At 41.1% G+C, this 13,916-nt stretch overlaps 1 protein-coding gene across 1 annotated transcript in view; it reads left to right on the top strand.

The window, feature by feature from the left end:
* VPS35L (VPS35 endosomal protein sorting factor like) overlaps positions 1 to 13,110 on the top strand; it is a gene marked incomplete in the record, with an annotated part of 3,288,436 nt that extends 3,275,326 nt beyond the window's left edge. Inside the window, 1 exon segment of the mRNA XM_044089753.1 lies at positions 11,507 to 13,110. Coding sequence (XP_043945688.1) covers positions 11,507 to 11,605 — 99 coding nt within the window.
* Positions 13,111 to 13,916: the final 806 nt, after the last annotated feature.

Raw genomic sequence — 13,916 nt, 5'->3', positions numbered from 1 at the left:
ACAAAATATATTACAGCCCCTTCTGACAAGCAGTTTCTAACTAAGGGAGTCCCTGTTTATGCCATGGTGGTGGCAGCGGCCACTAAAAAGGAGTTGGCTGACCCTTCAGTACCTGTCCATCCTCCTAATAAGGAATCTAGGACTATGGACAGGTATGGCAAGCGGATGTTTTCCTCAGCGACCTTTGCTATGCAGTCGCTGAATTATTTGTGCCATTTCACCCATCTCCAGAGAGACCTTCTCAAGGAACTGGGTGATACCGTACAGGACCCATCAGCTGCGGGGTCTCAGGAAAAGATCAACTCCCAGCTGGGGACCCTAAACTCTATTGTCAACTCCTCCATGCGGCTCATTTCCTATGCAGCCGATGGAGCGAGTAGGGCTGCAGGCACGGGCGTTGCTCTAAGGAGACATGCCTGGATGTGGCATTGCAATTTTGCTGACCCCTTCAAGGCGTCCTTCACTAACACCCCCTTTGATGGTTCTGCCTTGTTTGGACCTCAAGTGAAGGATACATTGACCAGGTGCGAGCAGGAAGGCAAGACTCTCTCTGCCGTAGGAGTCTGTTTTTCTACCCCTTCTAGACCATACCCTAAGGGCCAGAAAGGTGGGAAAATGTGGTTCCACAAACCTCAGGGAGTACTGCCTGATGCACATGGTGAGCTTCCCTCCAGAGGCAGAGGAGGAAACAATAATAGACGCCACCTGAGGGGCAGGGGGGGGGTCTGCAGAATCAGGGTAGCAGAGAATCTTTCTCTGACAAACCCTTCCAACACTCCTGAGGAGCTGCCCGACTGAACACCTTCCGAGGCAGTCGGGAGAAGACTATCGCTGTACCCAGAAGCCTGGCATTCCCTCACGCAAGACAATTGGGTACGGTCGATCATATCCGAGGGTTACAAAATTCCCTTTATTCATACCCCACAACTGCCAAAAGGGCTCCTTCCAGACATTCCACCCGGTCTGAGGGATCAAGCAGCACTAGAAATTTCAAAGCTGCTAGAAAAGAGCCATCCAGCCAGTCACAGCAGACCAGCAAGGATCCGGAGTCTACTCCAAGTTCTTTTTGGTACCAAAAAAGACGGGACTGGAGACCTATTTTGGATCTCAGCAGGCTGAACAAGTCTGTTCAAAGAACGAAATTCCGGATGATCACGCTTCAGTCCATTCTACCCTTCCTGGGTCAGGACAATTGGATGTGCTCTATAGACCTTCAGGATGTGTACTATCATATCAAAATGAACAGGCGCTCCTGGAGGTTTCTCCACTTCCGGCTAGGAGCCAGTCACTACCAGTTCAGAGCCCTGCCCTTTGGCCTCACCACAGCCCCCAGGGTGTTTACCAAATGCATGGCAGTGGTTGCGGCTCACCTAAGACGAAAAGGATTCCAGGTGTTTCCATACTTAGAAGAAAGGCTCCTTGCTGCCACCAGCAAGTTTCAGCTACTTCATTCCAGAGATTATACCCTCCAAATTTGCAACGAGCTAGGTATCTCTATAAACTCCGAAAAGTATGCCTTGTCGTCTTGTCAGTCTATTACCTTCATAGGCGCCATTTTAAACACTGTGGAACTGTCAGCAAAACTGCCTGTAGAAAGGATTTCAGACATTCGAGGTCATGTTCAAATCCTACTACAAGAGAGCAGAGTCCAGGCCAGATTCGTACTAAAAACCCTAGGTCTCATGGCAGCAGCAATCACATTACTCCCCCTAGCTCGCTTTCACATGCAGATCCTGCAATGGATGCTGTTTTCCAAGTGGTCCTTTCAACAGCTTCCAATGTCACACAGCATTCTAATCACTCAGTCATGCAAAAGGCACCTTTCGTGGTGGATGGTCTCCCCTCAGGTTCTTCAGGGCAGACCCTTTGTCCTTCCTCCTCCTGTGGCTACTGTGACAATGGATGCCTCTCTGATCAGGTGGGGGCATTTTCAGGGCAGGACAGTCCAGGGCACATGGCAGCCTTTCGAAAGCCACCTGCACATAAATGCCTTGGAAATGAGAGCGGTGCTTTTAGCATTGCAGGCCCTTGAAGACTCTCTACCCACCGGGACTATTGCAATTCAGACAGACAATATGTCTGTAGTGTGGTACATCAACAAGCAGGGCGGAACCAGGTCCTACCCCCTATGTCGAGAAGCACTCAGACTGTGGCAGTGGGCGATCTCTTCTCAACAGTTTCTGGTAGCAACGCATATCCCTGGGAACTCCAACGTCATAGCGGACAGGCTGAGTAGAGCCATTCTCATGCCCCACGAGTGGTCTCTCAACCAGCTAGTAGCGAAAAAAATCTTCAGGAGGTGGGGTCAACCTTGCTGTGATCTTTTTGCAATCCCTCAAAACAGCAAGTGCCCAGACTTCTTCACCCTCTTCCCTCTCCCAGGTCTTCCCCCCAGAGATGCTCTAGTCCACGATTGGCCCCGGAGTCTTCTGTATGCTTTTCCCCCCTTTCCCTTAATTACACAGCTAATCCAGAAAGCAACTGTTTTGAGATCCAGAATGATCCTTGTTGCCCCCTACTGGCCTCGACAAATTTGGTTTCCGTTCCTGCAACGTCATCTACTAGATCTACCCTGGCATCTGGACCCAGCGCCAGATCTTCTGACACATCAGTCGGGCGGGCTGCATCAGTCTCTCCAATCTCTCAACCTCACAGCTTGGTTGCTCACTTCCAACCCTAGCCAGGCTTCCCTCAATCTCTCATTCAGTTCGTGACATCATCCTTGCTTCGCACAAGTCTACTACCAGAAAGACTTATGCTAGCAAATGGAAGCGTTTCTCTGTTTGGGCATGGGAGAAACAAGTTGACCCTTTTACAGCCCCTGTCCATACAGCGTTAGACTTTTTGGCAGAACTTTTTCAAATGGGATCTTCTTCAGCCACCATCAGAGTTCAGTTGGCAGCCATTGCGAATTTTCACGTTGGATTGTCAGAGACCAGCATTATGTCACACAAACTTTGTAAAGCCTTTCTAAAAGGAACCCTCTTACTTAGGCCCCCAGTAAAAGATCCTCCCCCACCATGGGACCTAAATTTGGTGCTGTCGTCTTTAATTCTCCCTCCCTTTGAGCCTGCAGCTTCCTGTTCATTAAAGCTGCTCTCTTGAAAAACTCTGTTCTTAGTATCCATCACTTCAGCGAGAAGGGTATCAGAACTTCAAGCCCTTTGTGTTTGCCCTCCTTACCTTGTTTTTCACAAAAATAGAGTGTCACTTAGGACTAATCCGTCCTTTTTACCCAAAGTACTCTCTGAAAAAAATCTGAATCAGACCATCGATCTTCCTGTTTTCTTCCCACTTTATACCAATAGGTCTGAACGGAAGTTACATTGTCTAGATGTTCACCGTCAATCACGCTTCTACCTGGATAGAACCAAGCAGACGAGGAAGTCAGAACAACTTTTCCTGTCTTACGTGGAAGGGAAACAAGGCCTGCCAGTTCCCAAAGTAACCTTGTCCAGGTGGTTGACCTCTGTTATCATGTTGATTTACCAACTGAGGCATAAAGAGTTCCCTATTAAGTCCAGATCTCATTCAACCAGAGCATTAGGTTCTTCAGTAGCCTTTCAGGCAAGATTGCCAATGGATTCCATTTGTGCAGCGGCCACATGGGCCTCTCCTCATACCTTCATTTCTCATTACAAGCTGGACATGACCTCTAGAAGTAGGGCTGATTTTGGTTCCACTGTACTCAAGAGTTTGTTCCATTGAACCACCCATGACTAAGGTGCTAGGGACGCTGTCCCATCCAGCAAGAATGAAGGCGAGATTGACAGCTTAACATTGAGAAGTTATGTACTTACCATAATGTTCCATGTTAGTTGTCTTCTTCTCGCCTTCTTTCTTGCGTCCCTCCCTCCATCCCCCTAGCCTGGCAAGACCGAGAGTATCCTCTGAGATGCGTTATCATGAGAGTTATCTCCTTAGCTACCTTTTTCTTTTTCTTGGTAGCTCTTATAAGAGTTTTATATACCTAGATGTATAGAGGTACACACACACATGTATGTATATATATATATATATCTATATATATATATATATATATATATACTTTCTCAGTCATGGTGGGGACATGTATGTCCATAGTGTTAGCTATCAAACGAGATCTGGGTATATCACGCCTAGCATTATGGGACATAGGATAGCCTCGAGCCGGTAAAAATAACTCTCGAGCTTTAGTAATAGGCCGAGTCGGAGCCGAGGTTCGGCTCCGAACCCATCCAGCAAGAAAGAAGGCAAGAAGAAGACAACTAACATGGAACGTTATGGTAAGTACATAACTTCTCATTCTTTATTGTCTGCTGACATAGCCAGACATTGTACTGTATAATGCTTTCCTTCATCCTGGTATCTGCTAGCAAAGGTAACAATTTTGAGAGTCTGTGTTCCTCATGGCTTTTGGAGCTGGCTCTTCTACCTCCTGATTGAGACCGCCTGCTGATGCACTTATAGATTTGGTAGCTCAGCAGGCTTGGAAGGATCCTGATACAGCACAGCCAATTCCTAAGAAGACAAATAAAGTCTTTGTAACTCCAAATGAAAGAGTACACCGGAGCAAAGGTCCCCCATTAAATGCCATAGTTATGGTGGCAGCCACTAAGAAGGAACTCTTTGAGGACAGTACGTCTGTCCTCAAAATATATTCCGTATTAAAGACAGTATGTCTGTCCTTTAATAAGGAATCAAGAGCATTGGACAGGTTTGGGAAATGGACATATGGGTCAGCAACTTACACACTCAGAGATTTAAACTACATTGTCTGCATGACGTGTTACCAGAGATAATTGACTAAGGAACTCACCAAGTCCCTCTCAGGTAAAATACTGAAAGATATCCAAAAAACAGTGGAGTCTCAGTTGTCTACCTGTCTTGTGTCCATTGTATCCATGCATCTGCTTTCTAATGCAGCTGGTTGTACAGTGAGAGCAGCAGGAACCAGCATAGCCATCCGCTAGCACTCCTGGATGCAATTGGGTGACTTTGAGGAATGCTTCAAGACATCTTTCCTTTTTCCTTAATGCCCCTTTTGATGGTTTGACACTCTTTGGACCAAAGGTTAAGGAAACTCTCACCAGGAGAAAGCAAGATGGTAAGACCCTCTCTACCATTAGAATCTGCTTCTGTACTCCACAGACAACTTTTTTCCAGGAACTAAAGGTGTGGTAAGAAAACATGGTTTAGAGCAAGGATTTAAGTAGGATGCTTCTGCAGACAGGTCCTCTCAAGACAGAGGGTTAGTAATTTCCATGAATGTTGCCCTAGGGGCAGAAGCAAGTGGCAGAATCAGGGGTTTAGTGATCCTTTTGAAATCCTTCTAGCACCCCTTAAGGATTGCCTAACTGACACACTGTGGAAGTGGTCAGGGTGTGCTTATCCCTGCACCCTCAAGCCAGACAGGTTATCACTCTAGATACTTGGCTGCTGAGGATAATCACCAGAGGCTGCATTATTCCCTTTGCTTCCACTCAAAGAAAGAAAAGACAGAGTCCAACAGTGCCACCCAATCAGATGGAATCCGCAACAGATGAAGTCTTTAAACTGTTGGGGAAAAAAAACTCACCCAACAGGTTCCCCTGATCAGTTAAAATCCGGTATCTATTTCAGGTTCTTTTTAGTTACAAAAATGACATGTAACCTAAGGCCAATTTTGGACCTCAGACAGTTTGCAAACAAAGTTTCTGATAGTCACAGTTCAGTCCATTCTACCTCTTCTGAGGAAGGACGACTGTATGTGCTCTATAGATCTTCAGGATGCTTACTACCAAAGCAAGATAATGTATTAATCCAGGAGATTTCTAAATTTCCAGCTGAGCCCCAGTCACTTCCAATTCAAGAGGTTGCCCTTTGGTCTCACTACTGCCCCTCTCCCCTGGGGATGTTCACCAAATTCAAGGTGGTGGTTGCAGTGCATCTTAGACTGCTAGGGTTCCAGTATATTTATATGTAGGCGATTGGCTCCTCACCACCCCAGCCAGAGATGATCTGCTCCAGCAGTTGGACTTCTTGCTGTACCTTCTTCAAGAATCACAGTAAATCAAGCAAAACATCAATTGACACCCACACAACAGATCGAGTTCATCAGATGTCACCTGGATATGACCAGTTAAACAGCTAACCTCCCAGTGTCCAGGATTGCATCTCTGGGTTAGATAGTTTTTCAAGTTCTTCAGCACCTCTTGTTCCCCCTGCAAGATTTATTCTTCAACCGCTAGGGCTGATGGCTTTGACAGTAACATGGATTCCCCCTAGCCAGATATAAGTGGACCCTTTCTGTTCAGTGGTCCCAGATTCTGCATCCTCTTAATGCTCGGATTCATCTGATGCTTGTTTGCAGATCTCCCATCCAATAGAGGTTGAATTCGACAGCTCTCCCAAGGAGGGTAGCCCATCCCCCCACAGCCATAGTAACGATGGATGCTTCCCTCGTGAGATGGGGGAACATTTTGAAGGGGGACCAAGGTTTGTAGTCGTACATGGAGACCAGTCTCCACATTAATGTCCTGGAGATGAGATCAGCTCTCCTAGCATTGTAGGATTTCTAGGACTTTGTCCCCAAAGGTGTTACCGCCATCCAGACAGACAATATGGCAGTAGTCTAGTACATCAGCAAGCAGGGCAGAACCTGTTCATATGCTTTATGCTGGGAAGCCATGAGTATGTGGCCTCAGGCAATTTGTTCCCATCATTTTCTCATAGCAGTGCATATCCTGAGGACTTCCAGTGTATTAGCAGACAAACTGAGCAGATCTGAGTTGTCCCTCATTCAAGCAGTGAAGAATCAAATGCTAAGGCACTAGGGTCAACCATGCTGCAGTCTTTTTGCTTTGTACCTAAACAACAAGTGCAACAGTTGCTTTGTCTAATCCCACCGAAATGCCATTCACCAAGAGACGCTGTAGTCCACAATTGGCCCCTGGCTCGCTATATGCCTTTCCCCCTTTCTTCGAATAACTAAGTTGATTTGGAAAGTAAGAAGGTGCAAGGCCAAGGTATTCCTCATGGCTCATTTCTGACCTGACAAGTTTGGTTCCCCCTCCTCTGGCCTCATAAAGTACATTCTCCCAGGATGTTAGACCACTGTTCAGATCTTCTGACTCACCCATCCAGGCAACCTCTCCCGGGCCCAGAGACTCTGAACATGGTTCCCCCAATTTTAATGGTTGCCAGAGATGCCAGGCTTTCCACTTAGGTGGTTCATATTTTGTCAGTTTCCCAAAAAATCGAATACCAGGAAAGTTTACCTTAGCAAATAGAAGAGGTTTTCAGTCTGGGCAGCCTCTAAAGAGATAGATCCCTTTTTAGCTCTTCTCCCCTTGTATTCTAGATTTCTTTTCAGATCTTTTCCAAAAAAGCTCCCAGCTTTTCAACAATCAAGGTGCAATTAGCATCTAGTTTCAATTTCCTTATGGGACTCAATCAAACTGCTAGATCTTTACAAAAGATTTCAAAGGCCTTTCTGAAGGGAACCATCTTATTCAGACTCTCCTACAAGGGATCCAGTCCCTCCATGGGACATCAATATCATACTTCAAGTGTTAACAAAACCTTCTTTTAAACCAGTAGCTACAGCAGACTTAAAGTATCTTTCTTGGAATACCATTTTCCTGGAGGCCATCACTTCAGAAAGAATGATGCCCAAGTTTCAAGCACTTTCTTGTAAGCCTCCTTACTTTGTCTTCAATAAGGATGGTATTTCTTTGAGAACAAATCCCACAATCATTCCAAAATTGGCATCCAAAATGAATCTTAAACTATTAATTTGTCAGAATTCATCCCAAAATTTTCTACCAAAGGAGAGTGTACTCTTCATTTATTAGATGTTTACAGACAACTTCGGTTTTATCTGTATAGGACTAAATGTTTTAGGAAATCTGATCAGCTGTTGCTAGCCTTCTGTGGCTTTCACATCATATAGCCTTTGTCTATGAAAAATGGTGTCTTTCTTTTTAAAACAAGAAACATCTTTATTGAATTATCACTTGTAACATAGGTGAGCATACATTTATGTGAATGAAAGCAAACCAAATTGACTTATTTTCAGTGGCAAACGTTGTACATCACATATACTCTTCTATACAGCCATTGCCATTCGAGCATTACATAGTCCATTCACTACCTTCCCTTAAACCTCATTCCTGCACCAAAACATTATTCTGCATATGTTGTTCCCACATCCCATTTTTCTCTATGTAATCCCAAACTGCCTTGTTTTATTGGAAAGATAAACTTATCCCACTTGACTTTTGCCGTCATCCCCTCCCAGACAAAATCCTTCAACTCTTTATTAATTGCTATCCACAACTTCTCCTCTGATTAATAAAAAAATCGCCTGACCTGTGTGTAAAACCAAAGGGATAAAAACTTTTTTACTGCTTTTATCTTGCTGTCCATAAAACAGAGCTTCCAGTTTCTCAGTTTTTGCATTACATTTTGTTTAGTCTCTTCCTACATACCTTTAGCTGCATAACAGAATCCTTTTTAACCCATACTCCTAAGTACTTCATTTTATCATGTCCCCATAAATATGGGTATTACTGAACCAAACTGTGTGTGAGTACATAGTTTACAGCTATTGCCTTCTTTGTCTTCATTAATTTTGTATCCCAGAAAGACCTGAAACTTGTCTCAGAATGTTCCACAACACTGAAATATCATTTTGTGGTAATAAAGCCATCTTTTCTTGATTATTATACCAATTATATCCCTGAATTTCTGAACCCCTTATTTACTTTGCAAGTAGTTCTAAATATAACACAAATAAAGGGGAAAGAGGACACCCTGCCTGGTTCTTCTTTTCAAACAAATCAGATCGTTCTTTAACAAAGAGCTCATTCATCAAGGTCTGTTGGTACTTCTGTCTTTATGCTTAGAGTTCCTATCAATGAAATATGTGCTACAGCGACTTGGACCACGGTCGACACTTTCATATCCCATCAGAAGCTGGATGTACAGTCAAGATTCCATACATCGTTTGGTTCCACCAGTGTCCTTCTTTGATACCTCCCAGTCTTTTGTGAAAGCTAGGGAATCAATCCCAAAGGTCGAATCAGATGAAAAAAGACATCAGATTCAAATTTTATGTTCTCACCATAATGATAGATCTGTGTTGCCTTCTTCTTGGACAGTTAAACATTCCTCCCTCCTTCCCCCTTCCAAATTTCTCATGTGCTGCTGCTCCTCTTTGATTGAATGTTTACTTGTTTTGAAGGTCGAGAGCATAAATCCATGAGCTTCATGGGCCCTAAAATCTAAAGATTTAGTTATTTAGTTCAACTGTTGTATATTTTTGTGCTATTAATTATTGTGCACCGAACTAAAAAATAAAGTGTAAAACTTATTGTGGGATGAAGAGTGCTGCTGAGAGCACCAGTTAACTGTGATGCTGTTTTTCTTGACTTATTGTTACCCTCCATCTGTGTGGCAAAGTAGTATCTCCTAGTCCATCTTTGTTGGAGCTGAAAGAAACCCACCTTGGGATCAGCTTTTTATTCCCCCACTATTGGGAGGCAATTATTTGGTTACATGTTTTAACAGGGTGAATGTTTATAAACACAGGAACATGAGAACAATATGAGATGAGCATTTAGAGGGACCATAAGAGGCCTAGCCACATACACCTTTACATAAACATACTTAAAAGGTACTGCCCACCTCCTAAATTAAGTAGGGCTGTGCATGATAACCTTGGTATAAATTAATATCTACCCATCCAGTCAGGACTTACCTTAAAGGCAGACAGAGTAGTACTTTGCTTAACCTGTAGTGGCAACCTGTTCCATAAGTTGAGAATATGTTGAGTTAGGAACCTACCCTCCAACAAGTATTATTTAGCTATTAGTGTAAATGTACTCCCTTTTTACGGGTATTTGTAGAACCACTGATTGCAGAGAACTTGGATGTCAAATAGGACTGGGTCTTTCATGGCTTAAAAAGTGAGGCATAGGTCACCTCTAAGCATCTGGTAGGTTACTTAGTTTAATGAGAGCTTTACTAATCTATTGGGTTAATTGAAGGATTTAAGGACTTTATTTTTTTTTTGATTTTATATGATTTTAGAATGTAAAATGATATCTCCTTTTTGGAATGATTTTAAAAAATTTGCACAAGCTTTGTGGTCAGACAGATGTATAATTTCTAGTTCATTGATTTTGTTCAATTTTCCAGTTACAGAATGTATTCCAAGAAAACAGGTACCTCTTCTGTGATCTATTTTAGCTATAGCAAGGAAAGTAATCACAAAAAAATGTAAAAGTAAAACTATCCTGCCATTTTCAAAATTCATATATTTAGCCAAAAGTGTATGTAAAAATGAACGGTCATCCATTAAGATGAGAACTCCTAATGTTACCCATCAATATATATCTTGGAAAAAATTAAGTGATTTACTTGAAAAGTATTAATGGCTTAATTGTTTATATTGAAAATCTTGATATGTACTATTGTAAGTAGTTGTTAATGTGTTTTCATTTTCGTTTGCTGTTTTAGTTGAAAATTTTAATTAAAAGTGTTTTGCAAAAAAAAAAAAATGTTGGGATCTTTCCAGTTGAGTGATATGGTTAGATTTTTACTTAAAAAAGGGAGCATTGTATTTGGTGATGGGTCTGATATGGGAAGCGTACAGTAGTAAGATAACTAATTTGGACCTTGAAGATATTCCCTTGGAAATTAACTGGGACAGCTAGAAGGATTTCCCGACTATGGTGAAAACATGGTGATTGAGTGACAGACAGTTGTCCTTATAAGTACCCAAGTCTCTCGTGACCGCAGTTATCTCTAGTTATATAAGGAATTGCTGTTTTTGTGTGTATTAACACTGTTATTTCTTTGCTTATCACTTCTACTGGATATAAGAGCGGCAGGTAGTCTGGGAAACTTGTGCAGTATAAATGGCTGGTTTGGTGATGGGGAATTCTGGAGTGTTTCCAGTTGGAGAATAGCTTCCATTGTCCTTCTTAGCCATATACCCATATTAAAATATTGTTTAGTTTCACATTTTTGCAGTCACACTCACTTTGTCCTGTTGTTTATTGATCACTTTGTTTATTGATGACACATTACATTTATAGTTTCTCCTTTCAGTTTTAGATGTAGTTAAAGAATAGCTTATTATTACTTTCAGCCTTTGTGACCAAGTTGAGATCATAGATAAATCAGGAAGCTAAGAAAATACAACATTCCTTGTACTTTGGTAAACAAGCTATTTGTCACTCAGGTAATTTTTGAAAGTCAGCTGCTATCTCTTTTTCTGTTATCTTAATAATACTGTGATTCCACCAAAGCAATTTTTTTGGTGATTTTAATTTTACCTGTATATTTGTGCCTTGTTGATTTGCATTCATGAATGCAATAGTAAATGGTATGGTAACTGTAAATATGAACATCTTTGACTGAAGGCATTTAATTTGTCTGATCATCGGTTCCATGACATTGTGATGTAGATCTGTTTTTTTCTTCTTCTGTTCCACAAAAATTGCTACATTTTACTGTGTGTTTGGCTATTTTTCTCTAGGTGAGAACACTGGAATACATCAAACGGCAAAGCAAATTACCAGAAATGACTCATTTTTCAGAGCTGGCAGCAAGACTACCCCTGCAGTCAAGGACTTGATTTCATTTAATTTCATTCTGTTGTCACTTTATCTCTTATTGTCAACCCATTCCTATATTCTGTCACTCCATTCCTAATTTGTGCTCTGCAGTTGAAGTCATTGTCATGTAATCTACTTGTGCTCTTTTTCCTGTTATTTGATTTGTTTACATAGATAAACATGACAGAAGAAGGTGCATTTTCAAAGTAAATTAAAATTATGCTGTGCACATCCGATGCTTCTAAATTACATTGTTAGAACTAGGAATGCATAACTTAATAATCTGCTTATCAGTGTTTGCACTGCATTTCCGTTGTTTTGATTTTGGATAAAGGAAGTGTTATTTACTTGGGACTGTAGTGAAGAGAGTGCATTGTAAAGTCCCTAGAAAAGGCTGCCTGTTTGGAAGACATTTCAACACCCAGAGGTACAGTAGTCTAGCATGTGTCACTCAAAGGAAAACATCATTGGTTTGCTAATAAAATACTTCTGTGAATCTCCAGTACTGTTATGCTGGAAGTAGTATTTTATTATGACTGTGGTGCTAAAACACCTCTACTTCAAAGTGCTTAAGCCTTAAAAAAACTGTGGGATGTATGTATTTTCCCTTTATATATACTTTAAGAAGAACCATGGCATGATTTTGACCCATTGTGAACAATACAGTGCAACATAAGATTGATCTCAGTTATATTTGACATACATTTGGATCAGATTATCCTAAACTACAGCACATTTTAACATTTATCTATAGCTAATGTGTGGCTAACATAAATCTTACTTGCACCTTGTTAATCTATGAAAGAGCAGTTCAAGTGTGGGTTTTCTGGGAGCAAATAGCCAGTAGTGGACCTGATAAAACAGCCTGATTTTTTTTCGACAGCTACCTCTGAATTGGGAATAGTGCAGTGGGTAATGTTCATATAAAAATGTTTCCTTAAAAATCCTTGTATGTATCCATAAACAGTGATGCAGCAAAGTCTTGTAACCTTAACAAGCTCTGTAAAAATGTATTTCAACATTTTTTTTATTTTTATGATACTGTAATCAGTGTGTAATAAGTGAAGAATGTCTGATGTCATGCCTATTGTACCCCGTTTTATCGCTATAACTGTGAGCTCAACAAGTATTAGTCCTATGATTCTGGAAGCTCTGACCTTCATAGTACAAGAAGTGTGAACGTTAAAATTCATCCATTCAGTGCACACATACCCATGGAGAATGCCAGAACATATTTTTTCTTTTCTTTCACTATCAGAATGTCTGGGAACAAGTTCTCCTAGAAGTGCATACCACGAGTAAGCATTACAGAAGCAAGCTTTAGGTTAGAGTCCTCTGATATTCAGAGTATTAAGTGTTACATACATGATTACTGAAATCAGTGTAATGGTGCAATTAGTAGTTCATGATAGGAAAAAAGTCATGCTTAGTCAAATTACCTTATATCAAAAAAAATCAAAGTCTGAAAACTAGCTATTGAAATGTATTTTTGTTGTGTTAAGACTAATAAAAGTGCAGAACTGTCTGTGATGTATGTATTTTAGTAAAAACAGTTGTTAAAGAAATATTTCTTTTAGTAACATCGTTACACTTTTTATACAAAATTTGGTAATGATGTGGGAGTGAGCACTAACAGTTAAATTACCAGTGCTAAATGGTGGATGAACTGTGAGACCAAAAATGTATTGCTTTTGTACTTGCTGTAAGTTCACGGATACCCTGAATTAACAGCATGCTTAATAATACATTATAGTGTTCTGTGTCCTTCAGTATAATACATTTCCTGTAACATCTGTGATCAGAGTCTGTAAATGTATTTTTGCTGTAATGGAAGTAAACTTAGAGGGGTGGTAGCTTATAAACAGAATGTATTCCTGTAATGAACTAAGGAAGATAAGTAATGAGAAATTGTATGTGCACCTAGGTACATTAATTAAAACAAAATACCTTGAAAGTGGTGTTGCAATTGCAAACTTAACAAAAATAAGAATGGATTTTTGTTTTGTTTCAACTTCTGTTATTTTTATTTTATTTATACTTTGTTGACTTAGTTCTGTTAGACTAACTGCCTATTTTCAGGGGAGACCAGAGGTGATATTCACATTGACTAGGGTGTAAATTTAGCCAGGGTATTAAAGAAATTCCCCTACTTTTTTCGATAGGTGCCATGGAATCTTTTACATCCATCTGAGCTCTCACGAATTCAGGCAGATAGAGCCTCAGTTTAACATCTTGTCTGAAGACTGGCAGACTCAGGAGTCCAGCACTCCCCCCTTAAGCTGCACTGTAGTGTCAGTACTGGGAAATGAATTTAACTGACTTGTGTGGAGA

The sequence above is a fragment of the Protopterus annectens genome, chromosome 12.part0 (genome assembly GCF_019279795.1).
Source record: "Protopterus annectens isolate FY-2018-M chromosome 12.part0, PAN1.0, whole genome shotgun sequence".
Classification (NCBI taxonomy): domain Eukaryota; kingdom Metazoa; phylum Chordata; order Ceratodontiformes; family Protopteridae; genus Protopterus; species Protopterus annectens.
This window is presented reverse-complemented; position numbering and strand designations above follow the sequence as displayed.